We start from the raw sequence: 26,247 nt of genomic DNA, 5'->3' as shown, positions 1-26,247 counted from the left end.
TAACAATTATAAACTTATTTACTAACCCATTACATGGGTCGACCACGATTGCTCTGGGCCTTTCAACTCTAGCAATCATTACTACTTCAGTGCCGTCTATATTCATGGCGTAGATTGAATTGTTTGATGAATCTGTCCAGTATATCTTTTTTTGAGTCCAATCATACGAAATACCTTCTGGATTAATTCGACGCCCCAATATCATCTTTATTTGACTGTTACTGGGCGAATTACTTGATATAGAAGATATTTGGGACATTGGTCGTATTTGAGTGAAGAATAACTTGTTGTCCGCATAATCGAAGTCCAGACCAACCACATTCGATAGATTACCCTGGAGAAATTACGTTTATAAATTATCAATTCAAATTAACATTAACTGTGAATTAACTGAAATACGTACAACTGGTTTAAAGGGTAATGTGGTCGATAGAGGGTCCAAACTTGCCGATCGAATTTCAGTTCTTGTGGCAAACACCAAGTATTCGGAAACAGTGTCACATTTAGTGCCTGTTCCGGCTGCTATTACTCCAGTGGCACAGTCACAACGGAACAAAAATTTATTTATGGAGTAAGAAGGCGGAAACGAGAAACACAATTGATCACACCCTCCATTACCAAATCGTGAACAAGAGTTAGACTCATCTGGAGGTTGGGTGTTCACATCGAATATTGCAATATCACGCAATCTAGGGAGTCCAGTTCTAATTGGGGTAGGCATTGAATTGTTCCCTGGTAGTTTTGAAGCCTTAAATATAGTCTTCAAATTTCTATCGACCCAATACATATCACTCAAATGTATAGCGATACCCATCGGATTTGGAATATTTCGACGTACAACCTGGAAAAAATAATTTTCATACATGTAAATAACATGTTTAATAAGCATAACTTGGGTAGTTAAAAGTTTTCGAGACATACTTGTCTTTCACCTCCACTAGACGATACTTTCTGAATTAAATCTAATCTGGCATCCACCCAGTAAACGTCGTGAGTGATCATATCGACAGTTAAATCTCTAGGCTGACTTATTCCGGTGGTCACGATTGGCATCCAATTAGACCCATCCAAATATGCTTTGCCGATTTTTGGATATTGGCCATAGTCGATCCAATACAACAATCGTTTGATTGGGTTCACCGCCAACTCTTTCGGCGCGTCTGTTGTAGTTTTAACGAGCACTTTACGCATGGAACCGTCCAGCCAGCACACCTCGACGTAATTTTCGTGTGGGAATACATTCGTGAAATACATATTTCCCGCGATCCAATCGATTGTCAATCCCCGTATACCGTTGGAACCAATTCCGTCTTTGATTACATGCTGAAGCTCCGTACCATTTGGCCGTATTCTGTAAATGCCGTTCCATATACCTCGATTGAACTCCACCCAGTATATCCAGTTTTGAGCAACGTGAACGTCCACGTGTAGGATATGATGTCCTATAAAAAATTGTTAATTTGAGTCAATTTCAACATATCTATCGGGAATGCAACATGAAAAATAAGTTGCATTAAAGCACGATAAATTCTTAGATATATGATATTGAAGTCACGTTTAAATTTACTAAATTTACTTTAATCAATGAGTAATGGATAAACGAAAACACCACGTTTCGTAGGTGAACACTGAACATACGTAAATAAGTTTTTTAAATTTACAATCTGATGTTTATATTTGTGCTGAAGACAAATATTGAGAAAGAATTTTACTCACACATTAAACCTTGTTCCAAAAAAGAAGTCACCAGATTTACGTAGCAAAAACAGGTTTGCCTATAGCCGCCTGGTGTTATCTCTTTTGGAACAAGGTATAGCTTAATTCAGAAAGTATATAAAATAAAATATATAACAGTAATTTTTTAGATGATATATATAGCTTCTGGACTTTTTAGGACATGTCATAATAAACTGCTGTTGAGCAGTTTAACTGCTATTTTTTATTTAATATATGACGAGACTGCCACTGATTGAAATATAATGTGATATTATGATGGGACACATTATATAATCATAAGAAGAATTACTATCATACTATATTAGAAGTTTCAATGAAAAGATGCTAATAGCCAGGATGACAATTAAATTCATAGGTATCTAACTTAAAAATATGTAGATATGTATAAATAATAACAATGGATTAATGAGGCTTGCTGAATATCACAGATTATGAAGAATCAATACATTGAGAGAGTACATTGTGAATCAACCCAATAACGGTTGGTACAAAAATTAAATATAATAAATTCAGCACAATAAATTAGTAAGTTTTTTTTAATATTTCAAATACTAAATAAAGATTTGCAGGACATTAGTTTGAAATTTTCAAAGCAGTTTTGTGGTAAATTATGTATATCTAAAACTAAATAATTTAGCTAAAAAATCATCATTGAAAACATTTTACAGTATAGCATATATTATTTACCTGGTCCTGATATTGGAACAATAGCATCAAGCGTATCAGTTAGACTATATCCTCTGACTAAATCTACTTGAGAAACAACCGCAAAAGAAGAATGTGGTGTACACTTTATATCAAGTTCCTTCTTGTATCCCACAGAACAAGCACAAACTCTGTTACTATTTTCACTTGGAATACAAAACTGTTGACATCCACCATTTTTTGTCACAGCACATGGATGATTTACATCTAAAAATTAATTTGTAAGATTGTTTTATCTTATTTAAATATATTTAAAATAATAAAGAAACTCACTGGTTTTTTTTGAAAACACTGTCAATGATTTAAGATCTGGATCGTTATCTAAAATTTTTTCCATGTTAGAACCATCTTCGGCATTGACTCTCACAAGGTGATCATATCTAGAGTCGATGAAATATAGATACCGATCATAGATTCCCATTGATTTTGGAAAAGCGATACTGTTATAGTCGCTCATTAATGTTCGATGATTCATACCACTCACACTCATAACTTTAATCTGGAGAAAATAATATTAAAAATATAATAAGCAACCTTATTTTTATGGGTATGTCAATATAATTTACATTGCTAGGATATTGTGTACTATAATAGATATTTTTTTGTTCTAGATCAATAGCGATGGCTTCAGGTGTATGACCGTCATTAATTAACACTTGAGGATTGGATCCATCCATGTTCATTTTTCCTATTTTAGGAGGTACACCAAATCCTCCTTGATCAGCCCAATAGAGTTTTCTGTAATAACATATAAGTCTTGTATTAATTTTTTGTAGACATTAATTTAGAAAACTTTCGATAACTTACCCTTCATTGGGATCCAATACAATGCCGGTTGGTGTTGCCACAGATATGTCTTTACCGTTGTTTGATAATAATACCATTCTGTATTTATTAATACCATCTACTTTAATTACTTCTAAGCTAGAAGACTCCCTATTTCCAATATACAAGTTTCGGCCATTCCAATCAAAAGCAATGACATATGGGGCACCCACAAAACCAGTGAGTTCGCCTAACAAAGATGATTTGTTTCCTCCGTGATATGGAGACATCATTAACGTACACTAAATAATCACATAAATATTAATAAATAAATAATATATTAAAAATATAATAACAGCTTACATTGACACTGTTGATACTTTCGTCTTCTTCATTCACTTTTAATCCTTCGACCCAAAATAAAGATTTAGTTTCAGTATCATAATCAACTTGAGTACCTCCTTCGATACCAACAATTGGAACAATATGTCCAGTTGTTTTGTCACCAGGTGTCAAACTAACATCGATTATTTGGTAACCTCGCATGACCAATAAAAATGGAGACTCATCTAAAAGAGAAGATTATTATTAGAATATTTTTAAAAAAATACAATTTTATATTTTATATTACTTTCAATGCATTGGCCACCATCTACTCGGTATCCTGGTTTACATTTACAGGTATAACCATTGGGTGTTGAAGGTGACAACAAACAGAGTTGTTCACATGTAGCATTTTCGCATGGATTAGGTGTAATTGGTTGTAAGGATGGATGATGTACATGTATACTTAATGGTTGTGAAATTAAATGAGAAACGACTGTTTGATTTTTCCCCTTGAATTTATGAGCAGATAATACCTATGAATAAAATAAAAAATATATAGTCAACAAACATTATGATTACCTGATTAATAATATTATGTTACCCTATTTAATTGTCTATCAGTCCAGTAAAGAGTATCTTCGAATAAAGTGAGTGAATGAGGATGTAATAGATAATGACTTCCAGCGATAACTTGTTGACGACCGGTTCCATTATAGTAACAGAAGTCTATGAAGTCAAGCTTGGAGTCAGCAAAATATACTCGTTGATTAACAATGTCTAATGTTAAACCATTAGGCCAATAGATCTTTGAACTAATAATAACAGAACGGTTTGAGCCATCCATGCCAACACGTTCAATTCTTGGATTTTCTCCCCAATCGGTCCAAAACAGCCATCGAGCACTAAAAAATATACAGTTTTATAAAATCCACCGGCCATAATGAAGTTTAAATAACTTACCCGGGACTTGGATCTAACATCATTCCTCTTGGTTGAGTAATATTTTCTTTTAATAAAATAATACGATTAGTTCCATTCTCATTGGCCACTTCAACTGTATTTAGTCGAGAATCTAGCCAATAAATATGTCCTCCAATCCAATCATAGGCTAAACCTTCAACTAAATCTAATCCAGAAGTAATTATCTAAATAAAATATCCACAAAAAATTGCATTAATATTATTAAATTACATTATAAATAGACTCTCAGAAGGACTATTTAATTTCAGTAAATCAGGGTAGGTATAATATACATATCATTTATGTATATAGTATATAGTATACTACTATACTATGTATATTATATCTTTTTATTATGTTAGGAGATCACAATGATAAAGATGAGATAGACTAAGAAACCTTGTTAAATCCTTACAATATAAATATATGATAATATGATATTTATAACATGTACAAATTAAATGTAAAAATGTGTTGTTTACAGATTTTTTAGTTTAACACAACTTTTTTTCTAGCCCATAAAGTGTTAACTAACAACTCTGACATACACATATCTCTTGACTAACAGTTATTCAAGTCTCTTGTAAGATCATTTTTTCCCATTAAGTATATATAAATAAAAAGTATAAACTAACTCAGTAAACTAGTGAATAAAATTAGTCTTTTTTTAAGTAATCATTTTTTAGTATTATTACTTCAAACAGGCGGTGGCCAAAGTTTGAACATAAAACAATGTAATCACTGCTATAGGTAGTGATATAATTACAAATGAACAATACTAAAATACATATTATGTTGCTACCATAGAGAAATGTGAAATCGTTAAGGTTCAAAAAAAATTTCAACTCATCCCAGTAAAAAATAAAATAAAACATTGCCAGTTAAATTAAAATTCAATAGTGGCTTTTAAATATCTGTTTTTGGTATTAATTTAGTAGTCAAAAACTCTCCGATAATATTATGATTGATATTTTTATAAATACTAACATCTTTAGGCTCACTGCTCTTGTCCAGCCTGGATATCTTTTTAAGTTTCATATCTGACCAGAATATAGTTCCTGTATGCATGTTTGATGCTGTCGCTACAACATTTTCCACAATAATGGGAACTCGTTCTAGGCCTTGTTCCTTGAGGTCAGCAACCAATATAGAATGGCGATTGGAAATTATTAAAAACGCTGCACTGTGATCTAAAAAATATCATCATTATAAAAATGTACACAACCAAAATGGGCATTTAATAATTATATCAAATAATAATATATCTTACTTAAAGCTTTGCACGTATGTTTATCAGATTCTAAAACATAGCCAGGAGCACAGGAACAGAAATAACTTCCTTTGGTATTTGTACAATGTTGTGAGCAAAGACCTGGTGGATCACACTCATTGAGGTCCATACATTCATATGTGGTGTTCAAGACTTCACCATGAGGACATGTGCACAATGGTCCCTATAATTTACATTATTTTAATACAAACTAGAAGTCAGTACAACATTTTATTAGACATTCAATCTAAACTAACTTACTACTGGAGTTTGTTTACATCCATTTGAACAATAACTACCCTCTTTGTCGCATTCAGGAAGATCACAATTCGGTCCTTCATCAGCACCATTTGGACAATGAGGTATTCCATCACATACATTTGTTATGTTAACACAGCGGTTTGTTGCATTGGGACATTGCCATTCACCTGACATACATCTAAAAATAAAAAATATAATTAATAATAAGGACTTTACTTCATACTGAATAAAATATTGCAACTATACTAACTTGAATGGTGGTGCTCCGCAAGCGAGTCTATAGTCCTCATCGGAACCATCGCCACAGTCATCTCTGCCATCACAGATATATGCCTTGAAAATACATTGTGAATTGTTACATTTGAAGTAGTTCGACTGGCAAGAAACTTGTCCACAAGTTTTCGGTTCATCTGAATCGTCGTCGCAGTCAGCGGTTCCGTCACAGTACCACGTTTTCGGTATACAAATACCCGACTTTTCACAACGAAATTGTTTTTCTGTGTCACATTGGTTAGGAGCCAATGTAGCTAAAATAAATACAGAAATGATTTAGTACCTCCATATCATTTTTGTTTTTAATTCAACAGTTATAAACATTTAATTACATAATGATACGTTACAGTGTTATTTATCAATATTTATAATATATACGATAGAAACTTTTGGACAGCTCAAAAACGTATTTAAATGAAAAAACTTAATCAATAATATTTATCTGCTCATAGTTTGAATGGAAAACTTTGTTAGTATCACAAGTGAGTAAATCTATTTCGCAAAAATATTTTAACGATTCATTTTTAAAAGAGATCTACATGCCATACTTTCTCGACATGTTTTTAATTAAATTAAATCTCGTGTGATGAACAGTAGTAAACAAAATTGGCACTTACGACAACCAAGCTCGTCACTGCCGTCGTTGCAGTCCAATATTCCGTCACACTTGTACGTCTCTTGTATGCACTGCCGGAGGTCAGCGCATTTGAACTGTGTCGGTGAACACGTGATTGGTGGGCAACCTTCTTCGTCTTGGTTGTCGAAACAGTCGTTGTCGCCGTCACACACCCACGTCTGCGGAATACAGTGACCGGACCGAGGACAAGTGAACTGAAAAGATAGTTTTCCATCAATTATTACTGTTGTCATAAAGATCGTCAACGTTCGCGACCGATACGATCGGCGTGAAACTTACTTGGAAATAGGCGCACGTCTTTTCCGCGCAAAAGTCGCCTTCGTCTGAACCGTCGCCGCAGTCATTCTCGGAGTCACATTTCCACGTAGCCGGTACGCAGCGGCCATTTTCGCACAAGAATTGAGTCGAAGAACATGTAACGTTCGTGCATCCGGTTTCGTCGCTGTAATCTCCGCAGTCGTTTTCGCCATCGCACCGGAACGTGCCCGGTACGCAACGGCCAGAACCACACTGCCATTCGCCCGGAGCGCAGGTAGGTTCTGGAAAACGGTAATATAATAACAGATAATGTTTAAACAACAACATGCAATAACATGTAAAGACGTTCGGGTAAACCAAAGCAGCTACACCGATACAATTAACATTTTTAAAAGGAGAACCATCCCAACGAGACTCGTACCTATCACGATCCGAGTCCGATCGAGACGTGCCTATTGAATCATTGTTTTTACTGCACTACTATTATACTTACTGGTGCAGTTTTGTTCCTCGTCAGAGTTGTCGAGACAGTCGTCATCGCCATCGCATACCCAAGCTTTGGGTATGCACCGCATGTTGTTACACGTAAAGTCCCACGTATTCGGGCAAGCTGTTACCGGTGGCTCCGCGTTCGGATCGGCCACACATGTCTTGCCATCCACGTCGACCTTCTCGCCGTACGGACAGCCACACTGGGCCTGAAGTGACGAAGAAATCGACTTGTTGGACGGCACCGCGAAACACAGCTTCTGACAACCACCGTAATTGGACGTGACCGAACACGGATGCGAGTAGTCCACGAGCTGTTCGTGTTCGCTATAAATCTTTACTCCATACAATCGGTTGTTCTGCGGCTCCCGGACTTCGATATTTGAAACGACGCCGGTCAGCTTATGTATCTTAATGATTGCGTCCAGACGCCAATCGGTGATGTACATCCAATCTATTACGCGAAAAAACCATAAAGCCAATTAAGTACATACATTGCACAAATGCAGCTGCAGCAGTCACTCGTGGCCGAATTCTGCTGAGCAGTATATTTTGTATTTGTCTGGAAGGGAGGGGAGAGATGTTATAATATACTTTTTATGACGTGATCTACATACAGTTTAAAAAAGTAAATCATCTCTTTTTGAACTTGGTTAATATTTAACTTTAAACTCACCAAGTTAAATTCATTAGGTATATATATTAATCAATAACTAAAGACTTTAATTACTTAACAGTCTTTTGTTCACTTAACTTGGCAGTTAATCATAATCATTAACTTGCTCGCCTTCACTCATATAAGTTACTGGTATATTTGCATTACAATTTAATGATTTCATATTAAAAATCATGATTATAAAATTAAAATCAAGCAGCATTTTTTATAGATACTGAAAACTGGAAATCATCGTTAGGGGGAGTATTTGGGGGTTTATTTAAAGTGTCAAAATACGATCTTATCGAATCTGTGTAAATGGCTAAAAAAACATACCATAATGTGTGACTATCGAGAACGGATGTCGTATCAACGTTGAGTTGATGGTTCTCACGTCCGTCCCGTCCAAATTCGAGTGCTGGACATGGTCCAGTAGTGCGTCGCACCAATATAGTCGATCCGTAGCAAAATCCACGGCCAAACCATTTGGCCATCCCAGCGTAATGTTGCGGAATACAATCAGATTCGAACCGTCCGTAAACGCGCGGCTTATGTTCGCCGGTCGGTCCCATTCGGAAAAGAATATATACCTAAAATCCATTAACCATAATATTATATCATACACATTCTAATAAATATAAAATAGCAAAATTCTGACCAAAAACACAGATCATTGTTTTTTAACAATTTGAGATAATTAATTTTAGATTTTAAATTCGATTAAGTAGACTACGGTAATTATTAATTATATATAATTCAAACTCATAATGAAAATATTTAAGTATCCAACAGAGTAGGTACTTAGCCAAATGAAAATAAATAATTTAACAGTTTCCTATTAAATTTGTACAAATCCATCTTGAACAGAAGTTTTCGGTATTGACCGGTAATAATTTAGGTCGGTATTAAAAGTAAAATGTAAATTATACAAATGCCCAAATTATACAACATTGTGATAGGTACTATAGGTATTCGTAAAAGCTTTATATCTGAAAATCATAATCTATAACGCAGTCGTTAACTATTATGTTGTCTTCTTTTTTAAAACACTTACCCCTTGTTAGGGTGAACAACAATTGCTCTGGGTCTTTTCATGTTCTTCAATAGTACTCTTTTGTTGGTCACATTGCGAGTGCTTAACACGTTCAATGTACCTTTTCTACTATCGATATAGTATAAATTCTTAGCCACCCAATCGACGGCAAGACCTTCCACGCCCTCGTTTTGTGACGCTAATACAATTTCTCTACCTGCAAATATTTCATGGTTATTCAATGCTACATAATGGTCTTTTTACAAAAACGTGTTTATTACATAATGACAACGTCAAGCGTGAAAAATGTGTTTAAATGCTTACCTGTCCCGTTTCTATGTATCCTATAGATAACATCCTGAAGAACGTCCGAGTAATAAATGTAATTGTCACGCGCATCGAAATCTAGACCCACGAACCTGGCTCTCCTCGATGACACCGGCAGTATGGCGTCAGTAAACCCTTGCGAAACTCTGTTCAAGACTTTACCTTTAATGAACCTTTGCTGCGAGTACAACAAAAATTCGTCGACCACTAAAATAAAAACGAAATACATCAGATGCACATTGACGTTAATATTCACAACAAATATAAAATTCACAAATTAATGTTTATAGATAAATTAAATACTCACAAACGCAATTGTGCATGTCTTGCGCAAGTTGATATCCCATGTTACAGGCGCACCTATTCGCTAACAAACCGTCACTGCCTTTAGTCACGATACACATGTGCTGACAACCAGCGTTGTTCTTGCTGCAAGGTGACGATACTGTGAACACAAAATACAAATAGTAGATATAATGTTTTATAGCATTACGGTCAGTACTTTAATGGTGGAGAGTGCTGAGTATAACTAAATTTTCAGATATTTTTGGCTCATTTTTATATTTTATTTATTATTAGGGCACATAGAAGTGTGAGACTCTATCTTTATTTGGAATTTTTTTACAAAATTATTCTTGTTTTATGATTGAAAAACCGTTTACAAGATGTTTTTAAGTATTGATGTCTGATATAGGGATATATAATAAGTACGTAATCATTACATTTAATAAGTTGATTATGGGTACTATATTAGGTAATAATAAGTAACATCAATCTGTAACCTATTCTAACCACGAACGATAAAATACAAGAGGTCTAAGAATATTTATTCGAAAAGACAATAGAAAGGAATATTATAAATAGAGCCCGGAATTATATTATTTTGCATATTTTTTATGAGTCTATGCAGTCAGACTCGAAGGGGTTCGAAATCTTTACGAATCATAAAACATGTTAATAATGGCAAAAGTTTTTTTTTGCATATTTGAGAATATTTTAAGTTAAAAGAATATTTCGTATAATAAAGAATATTAGAGAATATATTGATTAATTTGTATAGATGTTCGATATTTTTGGTTGCAGTGACGTAAATAATATAAATTATATTAGGTCCGATAATAGTAATAATGATATGATATTGAAAATAAACTATATATTTATATACCATTGTTCATCGTATATACGATTGTTATACCCTACGTAGTAATGTGCTGCAATCCACTGAAGTATATAAGATATGTGACTTATCTAAGATAACAATGCCCGACAAAAAATGGAATTACTACACAAAAATAGCTAGCTCCAAGCAAAAAGCATATTTTATTATGATTTTTAAAAAATATTGGAAGAATATTTTCAAATTTTTAAGAGAATATTAGCATCTTATCTTGGCTATTAGTATTTTTAAAGAATATAATTCCAGGCTCTAATTATAAATAAAAAACATTTACATTATAGCTTATTAAATGAAAAAAAATTTAAAAAAAATTTAAGGTGCAATAAAAGAAGAGGTCTCACAATTATATCAGGTATACTAATTAGCTAGGGATACAAATTGTCTATGAGCTATCAGAGTACCTCCAATATTTTTGTTGCAAGTCAAGGACCGACTAAAGTTTATACAACTACAGAACACACGCGTATTTAGAATTTTTGATGCAAACACACTTTCATGTATAGGAGGATTTGGAAAATTACTTTTAAATCCTTGCCTATCGATCGTTTAATACCCAGTGTTGTAAAGTATTTGAGTAAAAGTATTTGAATAAAAGTAATCAAATACTTTTTTACGTATTGAATACTTTTTAAAATACTTTTATTTTTGAAGTGTTTGAACGGTATTTTAAATACATTTTATTAGTATTGAATACTATTTTATTGAATACTTTTTTTATTCCTTTAATTCTTTATTCATTGTCAAATAATTATAATGTCATAATAATATTATAAATATAATATTATTTTATCATTTATGAACAATTCGATATCGGTTTTAGTTAACCTAACCTAACCTAACTAAATATGTTTTACTCCGAGAAACCGTCTGTTTATCGTCGACGACGATCGCAATTCGCAACGGTACGTTATCGGTGTACCTACTGGCTACTACATATTGCAACAATCACCAAAAAAATAACTAATATGACTGATAAGCATTTCGAACAAATTATGTTCTTAAAATGCAACACACAAATGTTCGATTAATATTATATATTAATATATTATGAATGATTCAGAATTAAATTGATTTTTTTGTTTTGTATTTGAAAATTATGTCAAATACTTTACTATATTTTAAATACTTTATTTTATAAGTATTTGAGTAATTACTTAAATACTTTTTAAAAGTATTTTTTACAAAACTGTTAATACCTATGGTAATACCTGACACCTATAATTTATCTTAAAATGGTTAAATCTATTTGGAACATATATTTGCGATTACAACGGCTATTGCTCTTACCTTCTCTCTGGACTAGTGAATGGACAATTTTCACCGATTTCGGATCTTTGATGTCACGGTTCTTGTACACGGATGAAACGCTGGTCGGGTCGTATTTGTTGACGCTCATTATGCCCTGCTTAGTACCGTCTGACCAGTATACGCGGTTCTCGAACACCGCTAGTCGAGATGGAGATGGCACCTGCGGTCCCCTGAGTATGAGATGTCGGTCATTTCCGTCGTAATCGACTGTCTCGATGTAATCCAGCAGCGAGTCGCACCAGTAAAGCCGCTTGTCAAGAATGTCGGCTGAAACGCCAGACGCCTTGTACACGGCGTCAGTGACTATGGCCTTGGTATCACTGCCATCCATGTTGGCACGGATCAGCTGGTTACCGTCCGCTATGAACATGTACCCCTGGGTGGGGTCAAGCGCGATGTCCGAGGGGTTGGTCAGATTGCTGCTCAGCACGATCGCGTGCCACCGGCCGTTCAGCTCGAACACATCCACCTTCTGGCCCACGCCGTCCACCACATACAGCTTGTTGCCGACCCAGTCTACCGCCATCGATATTGGCTCCCACATGCCGGGCAACGTGATCTCAGGTGAAATGGCGTTGCCGTCTCGCACGAACTTGTCCATGTCCAGCAGCCTTGCCGATTTGATCTTCTTCAGCTTTACGTCGGACCAGTACAGCGTATTGAACGCGTAATGGTAATCCATGCCGCTGGCTGACGTTGCGTTGGCCACCACCACCAAGTTTTGGTACTTGGAATCCATTTTCATAATGTTCTTATCCTGGGCGAAATACACTTGGAACGGTTGTGTCCGATTGTTGGCCACGCACTTTTTCCGGTCCATAAGCATGTACCCTGGATAACAGCTGCACGTGTATGATCCTTCCGAGTTCTTACACATCTGTTCGCAGAATCCCCATTCGGAGCACTCATCACGATCTGAAAGTATATAACAATCATAATATTATACACACACGCTGACAGTCATGTCATATGAGTTGGACAAGAGTCAGTAGTCGCTTGACGAAAAATCATCGATTCAAAATTATTATTTTTTTTAGGGAGGAATTGTATAATTAGGTATAATAATTATATAATATTTTGAAACCTAAATGACTTAGTCTAACGGGTCGAACTGTTAAAGATCCAATAGAGAAGACAAAAAAATTGTTTTCAGATTAATGGTTGAAACAAATTTAATATGTAGACCAGTAGACAATAGAATAATGAAAATTTGAAATTAAAATATCGCAAAAATACATAATTTTTTTTTATGAGACGTTATTTTACACAAGTTACACGACCTAACTTTTGATAAGTAAAATTAGTTTTGTTGTATACAGACAAACATAATTAAATTATAACATCTTCGTTGTCGTTATTGTCAAAGTAATTAATCGTATAGTGACTTGTACGTCACGCTTCATAACCCGACCATTGCAGGGTATATACTAACCTATACACGTTTTCGAATCGTTTGCGATTTTTCTTCCTTCCGGACAATAACATGAGCCACCGGTGGGTGATGCCTGACATTTGTACTCACAACCCAGAGCTGGACAACTGAGGGTCGCTGTGAACAAGACACGTAAGTATAATGATATAGTATGAAAGAAATAATTATTTATTTATTTATCAACACTTACAGCACGCCGCCTCTTCGTCGGCGTTATCATCGCAGTCTTTATGTCCGTCGCATAGTTGCGACTTGTTTATGCACTTGGGCCGTTTGTTCGGTCCACCCTGGGGACACAGGTATTTTCCAGGGCAAGCCAGCGCGGTGCAGTTCAACTCGTCAGTACCGTCTTGACAGTCGGCGTACCCATCGCACTGGTAGTTGAGAGGGATGCAAAGCCCGTTGCCGCATCGGAACTGGCCGACGTGGCAAGCCGCGAAATCTTTTAGGAAAACAAACGATTAAATCAAAACCGATAGGAATACGCAAAAGATGTCCACCACCTCCATTTATCGATGCATATATAATACTCACTGCAGTTTTCTTCGTCGCTGTTGTCACCGCAATTGTTTTGATGGTCACATTTCAGTTTCGGGTCGATGCACTTTTGCCCATTTAGACACCGGAATTTGTCCAGTGGACACGACATGTTCATGGCCGACCCGCAGTTCTCCTCATCCTTGTGGTTGCGGCAGTCGAAGTAACCGTCGCAACGTTTGAGCTTGGGCAGACATGGACCGCTGCCCGGACCGTTCACCTCGCAGCGGAAGTCTTCAGTCTGGCATTTTCGGTACGCTAAGCAATAAATTTCACATAATGTGCATCATAATAGTATTACATACAGTGCTGTATAATGTGCCCGGGATCATCAATACGAATGCGATGCCAACGTAAAAGATAAATCGTAAACTGTGATTAACAGGAAATCAGGACGAGGGAGATCAAAACATTTCGAGATACACGACAGACATAGGCTTTTGCGTGAGTTTTGATACACGAAGTTAAAATGAAAACGATGACCAATTATGATTGATGGTCCCGTCCTATTTCCGCAAATTGTTTTTTTAAAGTAGACACGTGATGAAACAATTAAGCCCCGTGTGATGGTTGCCGTTTTTTTTTTTTTGGAAAATGTATGTACCTAATATATATAATATTATAGCCATGTTATTATATATACGCGCTACACGTATTAATCGACTTTTAGATTAGAATCATCGAAAATTCTCAGAGAACTCGTTAATTACCATAATAGGCCATTTATTATGTACCCTACCTCCCCTCTCTACAACCATAACTATATATTCGCGAGTTGCGGGAATCCAAATCGCGTTTTTTTATGGTGAAAAAAAAACCTCATCACCGCGAATCGTTGCGTTTTTTCAATACAACGATGTTATTACACTGGCAGCACAGCGTGGATTATGATAACATTATATATGAGTAAGTATATAAACTATGTACCTACTTTAACTCTATATAATTGTCGAACCGACTAATTTGTAAACAAATTGTATGCGAGGAATGGGCGTGCGAGGCGCTGCTTCGTTATATTATTTTTTTCTCCTGACAGACAACCACATAGGACTGTAACACGTGGTGTCCGCAGGCACTCGAAAAATATTTAAAAAGATGACGCACTCGGGAGAGGAAGCAAAAAATAATAATATTATATTAGCGAGACTATCTCGTTGGGTTTTTCTAAAATCACAATTATTTCAAACCGTTGACGGCCGCATTCAGATATATACACGTTTAAACACGCGAGCCCAACTAATAACTATCAAACAATTGTAAACACTGCAAACGAATCAAAAATAATAATCATTATAAAATATGCATATAAATTGGCCGCACATCGTTAGAGTATCTCTATTATTAATTTTGATTTTTGAACTTTTTTTTGTAATACAGTTGCACATCGTTTTCATCGGCATATTTAAAATTATATCTGGAAAACTATTGGGAACCAAAAAAACTAATACTTGATGCACATTTTTTTAATTTAAAAATATACATTTATTTAATTTCATGAATTAGAATCTTCTAATAATCGCAAATTCATATAGATATCAGATTAAAACCATTTTATTGTTTAATATACTAATGCGCAAATGACAGCCAACGGCAACATAATAATTATACTGCGATCGAAGACAAGTTATTTGTACCTCATATTTACCAATTGAAATCAATGGTATAAGTATTGTACGAGTATAATTAGGCGTGTAGGAAAAGTTTGGGTTAAATAGTACATAATATTATTGTATACTCACTGCAATCGGCCTCGTCAGAGCCATCAACACAGTCGACGGTAACATCGCACCGATAGTGCGGAGGGTAACAGTACGTCTTGTTCCAATGGTACTGACGGCATGGCAACAGCGTGGGTTCGCACTCGGGCGGAGCTAATGGAAAATCAAACAGGATACGAAATTATTATTTGTTTTTCTTCGTCACTGACCAGTCTGTATAATACAAGGCTTGTCAAAAACAACGCAGAGCGCGGGGTCAGTGTGCCTAATCGTGCATCATGTGTCACCGACATTAACCACGATACTAAAACAGCTCTATCTAAGCATAAAATCACCATTAAATAAGCTGTTTACTAGGTTGAAAGGGTTACCTATGCATAAAAGTTCAAATGAGAACCAGACAATTTAAAGTTCAAACGGCAACAGTAGTTTTTTGCGATTTCTCATTAAATTACACTTCAGAATATACATATGATAAAATTAAATAATAGCAAACCATATGCCAGTAATTTATTGGAAATTCAACAAAATAATAATATTTGCAGTCATAAATGCCTAATACATGACACCCCCAAGGCATGTGAAATTAGCATTCTTAATACCTTTTGGTTAAATAATTTACTCTTAGTTAACTATCAATATATTCAATAAGCTTTAAGCCAAAGATATTTCTACTTCGAACACTACAAAATAATGCCATCATTGCCATCCCTCTAACACATTGCATTATTTTAGAAAGCATTTTAGTCTTAAGATATGAAATCGAAAGTCCACCTATAATAGACTGGCAGACTGCAGTATACGTTAAAAGTGTACACGGGTGACGAAAGAAAAAAATTTAATTGTGAAAAACGTGAACATTCTCTGCTCAATCATTACAGTAATAATATTTATTATTATTATTATTACTCACGGCAACTCTGGAACTCGTCCTCTCCTCGGTCGCAGTCCTTTTGCATGTTGCAAAGCAAGTCGGAAGTTATGCACTTTCCGTCCGAACATCGAAACATGCCCGGACCGCATGTTGTCATCGCCGGAGTGCCGGTCGTCGTTTCCGCTGCTACTGTAATACAAAAACGGAAACAAAAGGATTAGCACGTTGAGTCGTAAAATGTATACACGAAAAATAGAAAATCGGCCGCCGTCCGTCACGGGCATGCGCACTTTAGGCACTCCTGCACCGGGTCCACAATAAACGACACACGGCGACATAATATCTAATATAGGTATACATATAAATTATATTGTACAACTACAGAGAATTGTGTTTCGAGCACACCTCTCGGACGGACGGACGCCAGAAACGTATATATATATATATATATTATAATATGGGTACCTAATACTATAGCTATACAGTAAAATATACATTTACGGATAACTGGTAAGTAATAAAATATATCACTGCTCCGTCTACTTGTATATCATTATATATGTACAACACGTAAGTAATGCCTCGCACCGTCACCGTCACTGGTCGACGTCGTCTTCGGATAATGATTATAATAATAATAATAATTAATAATAATAAAAATAGAAATAATAATCGAATCAGATGCGTCTCACTTACGCCCACACGCGAAGGTAATGATTTTTTTTTGTTTTTACATGAATAATATTCAGTTTACACCTTAGGGGCACGATTATATAATGTATGGTATATATTACGTACACGAACATACGTATATATGTATTATAACGTAGTAAAACTGTATACGTTGAGCGTGGCATATTATATTATTGAAGTATTGAGTAGATTCATTAGTAGTAACTTTCTCAGAAGTTGAGGAGTAGGTATTATGTATAATAGTAAACAACTGTTTACAGTGGCGTAGCCAGGGGGGGGGGTGTTATAACCCTCCCCCTCAGCCGTATTTATATCAAAAATATAATGTTTATAATATAGGAATACAATCATTTGGTCGTGGTAAAATGTATTCTGTTATGCCGTATTCACACACTACCACGGTTTAAGATAAACTTTATCTTAAACAGTGCACACAGTGTCGTATTATTGCATTCGTGCAGATAATATTTACACTACACCATCATATTGTGTAATTTACGTTATCGACTGCACTGATGATAATAATCATTATCATTCAATTATTTTATTATTAATTTACCATGGTTGTAGATTTATCTACAGTTCTGCGGTCTAGTTGTTATCAATATGAATATTATCACAGAACAATATTATCATTATAAAATACATGGACACATGTTTGGATGTTTCTCTAGTTTTTATAATAATTTTTAATAATTTTTAATATTTTGCTAATTGACAATTGTTGTTATGGATTCTTCAAATAAGAAAGTAAAAAAAGAAAAAAAATTATTTTAAATAAATATTTAAAAGTTAAACGTATATTATAATTTATTTAAACAATTTATGAGTACATTTCAGGAAGTGTGAAATCCTCCACAAGTTACATTTTATTACAAACCCCCCCCCCTAAAAAAATCCTGGCTACGCCACTGACTGTTTAAACTACTGACTAACATTCGTGATAGACGACATTATGAACTATTCATAGACTTATATCGGACTTGACTTGAATATTTGGCAATGACAATTTATAAACGATTTCAGATGAATTTTATAAATTAAAAATATTCAATAAAATAAAAATATAATTAATAAACTTGATTAGGAATTTTGGGTGGTTCTGAAGACTAGAGAATTTTTACAAACATATTCCATGGAAACTGTTGAAAATATGGTAATTTACAAGTTTAAAATGTAAAATGAAAAATTATTTTTAAATTAACCCAATCCTATTGTTTAAAGCTTAAACTATGTACCTACCTATGATTTACGAAATTGAAAAATAAAATTAGTTCAGCATGAACACAAATTTAATATGTAAAAGTATCCTTGTATAGATTGTTAATGAGTATTAAATATAAAAGATAAATTATTTACAAATAATTTTCAGTATGGCGCCCTTTCCGCGCTAGCGTCCTGGGCAATCGCCCTGTTCTCCTTTAGCTTTCGTCGGCCCTAAATGTGAACCAGGTAGGTCAGAAAATACAAGCAGTTTTCAACATAATTTCAAATGCACATTTTCGCGGGTTTACGAACCAATGAATCGACTGAAACACGGCAGCGGCAGAGGACACGATCACAATACGCGTATTTATATACATAATACAATATGTACCTATATTATGTATATACTATCTTACATACATATACATAGGTAAGTATTATTTTTATATGGGACGAAGTCACCGCCGTTCGCCATAGTTATGAGTGCGGTGCATGCACTAGTATTGTTTGAAGCGGAAAAAAATACGATTATTTTTTTACTATAATTGAACATCAATAAAAAAATGTTGTTTCATGAGTGTTTATTATATTGTAATTATTTGTACTATATTATTGTTATATTGGCCCGCATTTTACGGGCGCCCGCAAAATCAGGTCGTTTGCGAATTAACCCACACTACTAAAATATTATTGTTGATCGAGCACGCGAAAAGTTCGATTATATAATTGTGTGGAATAAATATGACGTCATTCAACTCGTCATGGCACTATAAGGAAATATAAGTACTATAATAGTAAATATATTTTTGTTTCACTATCATTTTATCGGTAAATTCATCAAAAATAGTTTCTTATGTATAAATTAATAAAAATTTCAAATGGTATTATAATTTTCTTTTACTATTTATTTGCTAGAATAAAAAACATCAAATATAGCAGTTGCCATCAAAAAAATGAAAAATATTATTGGGGCTATTGATAAATAATAGTTACTCAGAAGTTAAATAAAGAGGGTACCGATATTCATACATGAATGTAAAAATCAGAATTCATAAATATTCAATAAAGCAACTGAGAAAAACACAAGCTGTGCAAGTATAATACAAGTATAATATACTTTTTTAACACACTGCAGGCGTATCAATCATTTCGTCGCAATCGTATTTACTATTTAATACCTATAAATACAAATAAATCAATGTATTATACGTGCCACATGTATGTAATTACTATTATAGATATTAAATGACATAATAATATAATATATTTATATATAAGAATCTACGTATCTCTCTGTCTTGATATTAATATAATCTTTTATATAGATATATATCAAAGTGACGACGATACAAGATTATACACTTCTCAAATTACTTTTTTTTCTTATCCGAATCCGACACCCCGTCGTAAATAAAACCTATATAAAGTGTCCTGCTAGTTCTCTCTTTACTATATAAAATTATGACACTGGAAAATTGATTAATTTACCTTCTGAATATATATATATATATATATAAATAATATATATATATATTATATATGTATATATGTATAATGTATATAAGTATATTTATAAATTATACAGCCGGTTAGTATAAGTTATAATACATAATATGTAAATACGTAATAGATATATATTAATAATATGATACAATATGTTCATGTTAATTATAAATATGTATATATACTCTTATATTTATTAATAACTTATCCTATAGTGCAATAGAACATGCAATAAAATAACATTTTCACGGTGTCGCAGTGCGTGTATACCTCTACCTACCATTTTCATACCACGCGGCCGTTGTGAAGTTGTCTACGAAGACTTTCTCCGACATCATTTACTTTATTTAATAATATATATTATGTACTCTATTCTCTATATAAGAACAATACAATATATAATAGATCAAAAACGGAATTTTTTTTAGGGGGAGAAGGCAAAGGCTTGTTCGTAACTTGATGAAATGTTCTTGGTATTATTTAAATGTATCGCTATTATATATAACACTTTTAATTTATTCTCCTAGGTATTTACCTTTACGGTTACAGTGTTACACCCTTAGTAAAAACAACAAAATTGGAACGTTGAGCTATTTACGAAATTACTTCGTTACACTTTTAAGATTAGCACTATAAACATTGTTTCTAATAACAGAAAATTAATTATAAAGAACATTAACGTAAATATAATGTTATCTTTGTGCTACCCACCCATACTGGCCATACTCATCAGATACTCCGCTGACATGCGTAAATTATACACAGCCTGTGTAAGCAATTTTGTTTTGCATTGCAGCCTTTGACACAAACACGCTTCCGGGGTGTTAGCACAATGTAATATTATACATCATACATCGTACTCGCGTGTACAGACAAACATAATATTATAAATTATATTAATTAACATGTTCAAGTACGTGTGTCGTCACCGTGGTCTATATAAAGCTCTCCTTGACGATGAGATTAACAGCAGTCGATATGAGAGATCATTGAAATAGGTTCGTAAGAAGTATATCATCTTAGCCTGCCGCTTTCTATACCTATATATTGCATATTTTTATCGTTGCAAAGTTCACGATAGTAATGTCAGTTCTAATAACCGAACTATACGCTATCGCTCCATACAATATATTATAGGATCGTGTCGACACAAAGTCGAACACCAAATCACCTTGCAGACTTGAACCCAACATTATGCGTATTGAATACATGGTATACAGCTTGGGGATATTCTTGAACCGTGCTTTAAACGTATTAAATTTACTTTAATAAATAAAATACTATACCAAGTATGACTATAACATTAATATTATAATAGTATAGGTACCTATAAGTAATAATGTGAAGTTTCACACTATATACTCGTAGTTTGTAAGTAATCAATATTCAATACATAGGTCATCCTTTCGCGCTCATATATTGGATACGGTCATTGAAAATAATTTAATACAATTTACACATTCTGTTCCAAATATATCATAACTTACATAAAATCTTTATTTTAATAATGCTGTTTTTTAAATAGAAAATAAAACATTTGCTAGGTTAAATCTATTAAAAACCTGCCTGATTTAAAATATAAGTTAAATATCTAACACGATATAGATTTTAAAGTTAAATTACGATATCTACACATTTCATATTAAATATGATATGTAAGTTCACAACATATAATAATATACTAAAATGTTACGTATATATCGTGTATAATGCACGCAATTAGATTTTTTTGAAGTATGTAAAAATATTTTAGTATAAATCAAATTAATATTATTCAGCCCGTCGCAATACGAATTATATAATTTGATACAACTACATATTATTAAATAGCTACAACCAAAATTGTCCATGTCATACTGCCATCGTGCAAAATAAAGTCCCTAACGAATATGGTGATTAAAAAATAAAATGTTATTATCTTACATATACATCAACAACAGCAGCATAATGTTCTACATATTATCATCTATCATATTATACCTACTGTAACTAATTATTTTATTTGTCTCTTGTACCTATACACTACCAATTTATTAAAGCTAACATAATAGTATTCGAGTATAATGATGTTGAGTTATTATTATTTTAATCTTTATCAAAAAAAAAGTTCTAATTTATTATACGCGACCTTGTCATGCTAAAGGGTATCGTAAAATGTATTTCCATTTAGAACGAATTAGATGTACCTATAAATAATATTTCAACCCTGATCACCTTGTGCTGTATAAAATATATATTTGACAATCTATCTATATACCTACATAGAAGTTTATTTATTTAAGTATATAAAAAATAACGAACTTGCTGTTTACATTATCATATAAAATATTGACAAATAGTTATAATATAACTATTAACAACGTAGGTGTTATTATGAATTTTACAAATTTTTTTAAAATTCATAATCAACAATTTTAAGTATAATTATTCGTCCTTGCGTAAAAAATTTGTCGACCTTGTAAACAACAGCAGTTCGACAGCGCGTTAAACGATATTTTTTTTCCTACTTGTATTAGAAATTATTATTTACATTAATTATTGTTATACCTAATGATCACGGGATGCACACATGACATCGTTTAAACTTTACACAGGCATGATATCAAGTTATTCACTTACGTGACATACAAATTATACAGAATTCAAGATGCTATAATAATGCTATATACAGCTATATAAAAATATACTTAAAAAACCGGGTTATTTGATCGTGCTTAAAATTAACAGTTATACAATATGATAATGTTGATATTCAATCCGATTAATGCATTAACCATATGCGATATTCCATTAAATGCATAATTATTATGTAGGTAAGTGCGTTCGATAAAGAAAAAAACCCATAAAAGAAGAAGCATTGGAAACTTAACTCAACCGTAGTTTAAACTCCATATTCGGATAGTTTTTTTTCCATTATTCTCATAAAAAATACAACCAATTGTTGAAATAAAAATATACACTTATAAATAAATGTCTATCATCATATTTTCATGAAAAAAATGTATAGGTAATAATAATGAAAATCAATAATTACTGGATTGAATATTCGTGCGAAGAACGAAGACAGATTGGTACGTCATACCCCATTATCTTGTTACTTTTTTATAAATACATTTTAATTTTAAATTATAAAAACACCGAATACAATATACAAGTATATAATGATATAATATCGCCAATGTGACGATAACAGATTAATTTCCAACCGACCAAACACGATTTGATCAATATAGTATAGTGTAATAGCATAACAAAGATAAACAGTAATTTGATGACATAATGTTCCGTAACTCTATATAGGTATCTACGTCATTTCGTTTACCAATTTAAAATGTTTGTGTGTGTAGTTGTTTTTTATTTTCACGGTAAAATTACACAGCTTTATAACTCTACATTTTACGAGTATAAAATTTCTCCGAGAAAATTAAAAAAAATTCTAATAGTTCACATTTACTGTACTGCACGCTTATATTATATGGTTACGATGAGAATAAGGTGTCTAGATTAAAAACTTTTAAACTGGTGTTTCTGCGGTTGACTAGCATAAAATTATTGCATAATATGAGTACAAGTATATATTATGGGTAATATGATCGACGAATCGTGCACCAGGACGGCCAAAAATCTCTCGCGCACAAACAATGAGTCTTATAAACAATATGATACGAATAATCAATCACCAAATACAATAGTGTTCGTATCTTTCGGCATCTAGCATATCTTAAAACAAAATAAAAAAATCGTTCTTCTCCAGCTCTCTCACTATCCGTCCTCCCCATCCGTTCCACAACACCCCTTCGTGCGTGCTCTCCGACGGAAATACCTATCAACAATTATTCTTATAATATTTGCATACTCACACACACACACACACACACAACGCGTTAAATCGTGACGAGCGGCAAGATTGAAGGTACTCTTTCAGCGCGGTCGTCGTGGTTTTACCATAATATAAAACGAAAAAGAAAAAAAGAATGCACAACATTCACCTCTCTTCGGTGTCATCCGAAGTGAAAGCAAATTTACCACAACAATGTAACGATTCGTAATTTTTTCCAGTCCACGTATCCGTGCTGCAATATATATATATATATATATATATATATATATATATTATACATACGTGTAATAACAATATAGGTTAACTTGAGAAATTTCACGTGTAATGCAATAATAGTGGAAAAATGGAAAAAATGTCCAAAAAAATTTGATTATAATGGTTTTCACAGATGCTGTTTTCATCTAAGCAAAAGAGAAAACCCGATGTGTATAAAATGTATAATATAAACTATAAACAGCAGTAGAAAAAACAAATCCATAACGCATATTATAATCACCTATACTCGTCGAATATATATAAGACCATAATAATTGGCGTTATTTTTTTCGTCTTCTAACGACCTGGATAGTGGATTTTCCCGAACGTGACGTCATTTTCAAACTGGTATTATTTATAATTATAATATATTTTATTTGTTTTTAACAGACCTGCGCATTACTCAACAATCGACAAGCAAATTTTGCATATTAGGTATATATTTTCTATTCCAATATTAAACATGGCATTATTATTAAATATCGTTTTATAATGTAAAATATACCTACATAAATGTTAAAACGTCGATACAAAACATTTATTATTATTATAGTAAAATACGAAACGTTTTGAAATATCAATGCCACCGATTTCACGCATGCACTGGAGAATGTATTAACCGAACATTATATGCCATTAGGCTCAAATCATTAGGTATAGGACTAGATAGACTGACTAATGAACGTAAAAATATAATGTAATGCGTGTACATACATTATAAAAACATTTGACGGCAATGATAGAATTTCCAGAAAATCATGAGATTAGTATAATTATATATAAGTACCTACACTATATTTTAATGTTTTACAACTTCTTTTGATAAAACATCTCGAACTGTCGAACCTCTGCTGTTTTGCAGTCTTGCAGAACACCTAAAACGGTGCGATTTTTATCATTTTGTTCAAGTTCGTTTACGTCAGTTCTATGCGGCTACCTATTAACTTATTATTATGCGGATATTATAAAAATAAGCAAAGAATTTATACGTTAGCGAAGATCTGATACGCCCTTCAATAATTTCGAATGTAGCATGGTAGTGGCATACAATTAATTTAGCTGGTTATCTGTAAAGTTAACTGTTAATGTTATTATATGAACTCGTTGAAATCGAGACATAATTTTATTGATATATTTTTTTGTGTATAAACTCATCAATAGGTACATTGACAGTCCGAAAATGCATTGCAGTTATTTCCGTTGTTTCTTCGTCGAACCCAAAGTAAAAATTGTTGTTCTAATTAACCACCTGTATCGAATCTTAAACTCCTGTAACGGTTTAAATAATTGTAATTTCGTAAAATATGGTAAATTAAAATTATAACGTTACGCCCTAAAATATAAAAAAAAGTATTTACATAGTTTAGTATTAATTAACTAATGTATATCTTATGTTCTTATTTACTTCATAATATGTGCATGTTTAAAGGTACGTTTTATATTACATTGGCTATTGTACTCTTGGTCTACTATGATCGTAAATGAATTCTTTAATTAAATATATACAAATATATATATTATAGTATTATACACATCCACGTGTTGTGATGTTGTCTAAATCCTGCAAATTATATATTTCAAAAATGTCACGAGTTTATCGTTTAAAAAATGAAAAAAATAACAGCGTACACGCACCGGTATAAAACACGTATTAGCCTATACTAGCAGGTCAAACATCGGTAAGTCGTATACGATTCTGTTAAAACATCTATATTCGATGTGTGGTTATTACAAAATGGGAAAAATTCAAGTGATAATAGTGATATCATACATTGCTTTACAATATATTCCTACATTAAATACGAAAATACGAACACATTAATGTGGGACATTTTCTCCCCAACTAGATAATGATGATTATAATAAAGAGTTGTAAATAATAAAAGAATATACAACTCCCAAACTAAAAAAATTTAGGTATATATTATTATTAGCATAAACATCTTTAGCTAGATGTTCCATTCTAGTGTTTTTATTTTTTTATGTTCATATAGGTATAGGTACTT

The 26,247-nt window shown here is 33.1% G+C and overlaps 1 protein-coding gene across 2 annotated transcripts in view; it reads right to left on the bottom strand.

Moving 5' to 3' along the window:
* The window catches only part of mgl (low-density lipoprotein receptor-related protein megalin), a 68,270-nt gene that overhangs the window by 10,661 nt on the left and 31,362 nt on the right, over positions 1–26,247 (bottom strand). Inside the window, exons 2-29 of one of the 2 annotated variants that reach the window (XM_089220956.1) lie at positions 16,783–16,932; positions 15,891–16,022; positions 14,149–14,409; positions 13,805–14,056; positions 13,615–13,731; positions 12,162–13,097; positions 10,005–10,142; positions 9,695–9,904; positions 9,392–9,587; positions 8,674–8,927; positions 7,687–8,136; positions 7,215–7,474; positions 6,916–7,129; positions 6,276–6,552; positions 6,026–6,203; positions 5,765–5,948; positions 5,482–5,684; positions 4,495–4,679; positions 4,136–4,436; positions 3,839–4,067; positions 3,571–3,776; positions 3,250–3,509; positions 3,009–3,180; positions 2,716–2,941; positions 2,425–2,649; positions 922–1,442; positions 404–841; positions 27–334 (exon numbers count right to left, since the gene is read on the bottom strand). In XM_089220956.1, the coding sequence (XP_089077082.1) occupies positions 27–334; positions 404–841; positions 922–1,442; positions 2,425–2,649; positions 2,716–2,941; positions 3,009–3,180; positions 3,250–3,509; positions 3,571–3,776; positions 3,839–4,067; positions 4,136–4,436; positions 4,495–4,679; positions 5,482–5,684; positions 5,765–5,948; positions 6,026–6,203; positions 6,276–6,552; positions 6,916–7,129; positions 7,215–7,474; positions 7,687–8,136; positions 8,674–8,927; positions 9,392–9,587; positions 9,695–9,904; positions 10,005–10,142; positions 12,162–13,097; positions 13,615–13,731; positions 13,805–14,056; positions 14,149–14,409; positions 15,891–16,022; positions 16,783–16,932 (7,483 nt within the window). The remainder of the gene's footprint in view (positions 1–26; positions 335–403; positions 842–921; positions 1,443–2,424; positions 2,650–2,715; positions 2,942–3,008; positions 3,181–3,249; positions 3,510–3,570; positions 3,777–3,838; positions 4,068–4,135; positions 4,437–4,494; positions 4,680–5,481; positions 5,685–5,764; positions 5,949–6,025; positions 6,204–6,275; positions 6,553–6,915; positions 7,130–7,214; positions 7,475–7,686; positions 8,137–8,673; positions 8,928–9,391; positions 9,588–9,694; positions 9,905–10,004; positions 10,143–12,161; positions 13,098–13,614; positions 13,732–13,804; positions 14,057–14,148; positions 14,410–15,890; positions 16,023–16,782; positions 16,933–26,247) is intronic. The other variant, XM_089220957.1, reaches the window with a different exon arrangement.

The sequence above is a fragment of the Diuraphis noxia genome, unplaced genomic scaffold, assembly GCF_037042655.1.
Source record: "Diuraphis noxia isolate RWA-SAM2 unplaced genomic scaffold, SU_Dnox_SAM2 contig0002, whole genome shotgun sequence".
Classification (NCBI taxonomy): Eukaryota; Metazoa; Arthropoda; class Insecta; order Hemiptera; family Aphididae; genus Diuraphis; species Diuraphis noxia.
This window is presented reverse-complemented; position numbering and strand designations above follow the sequence as displayed.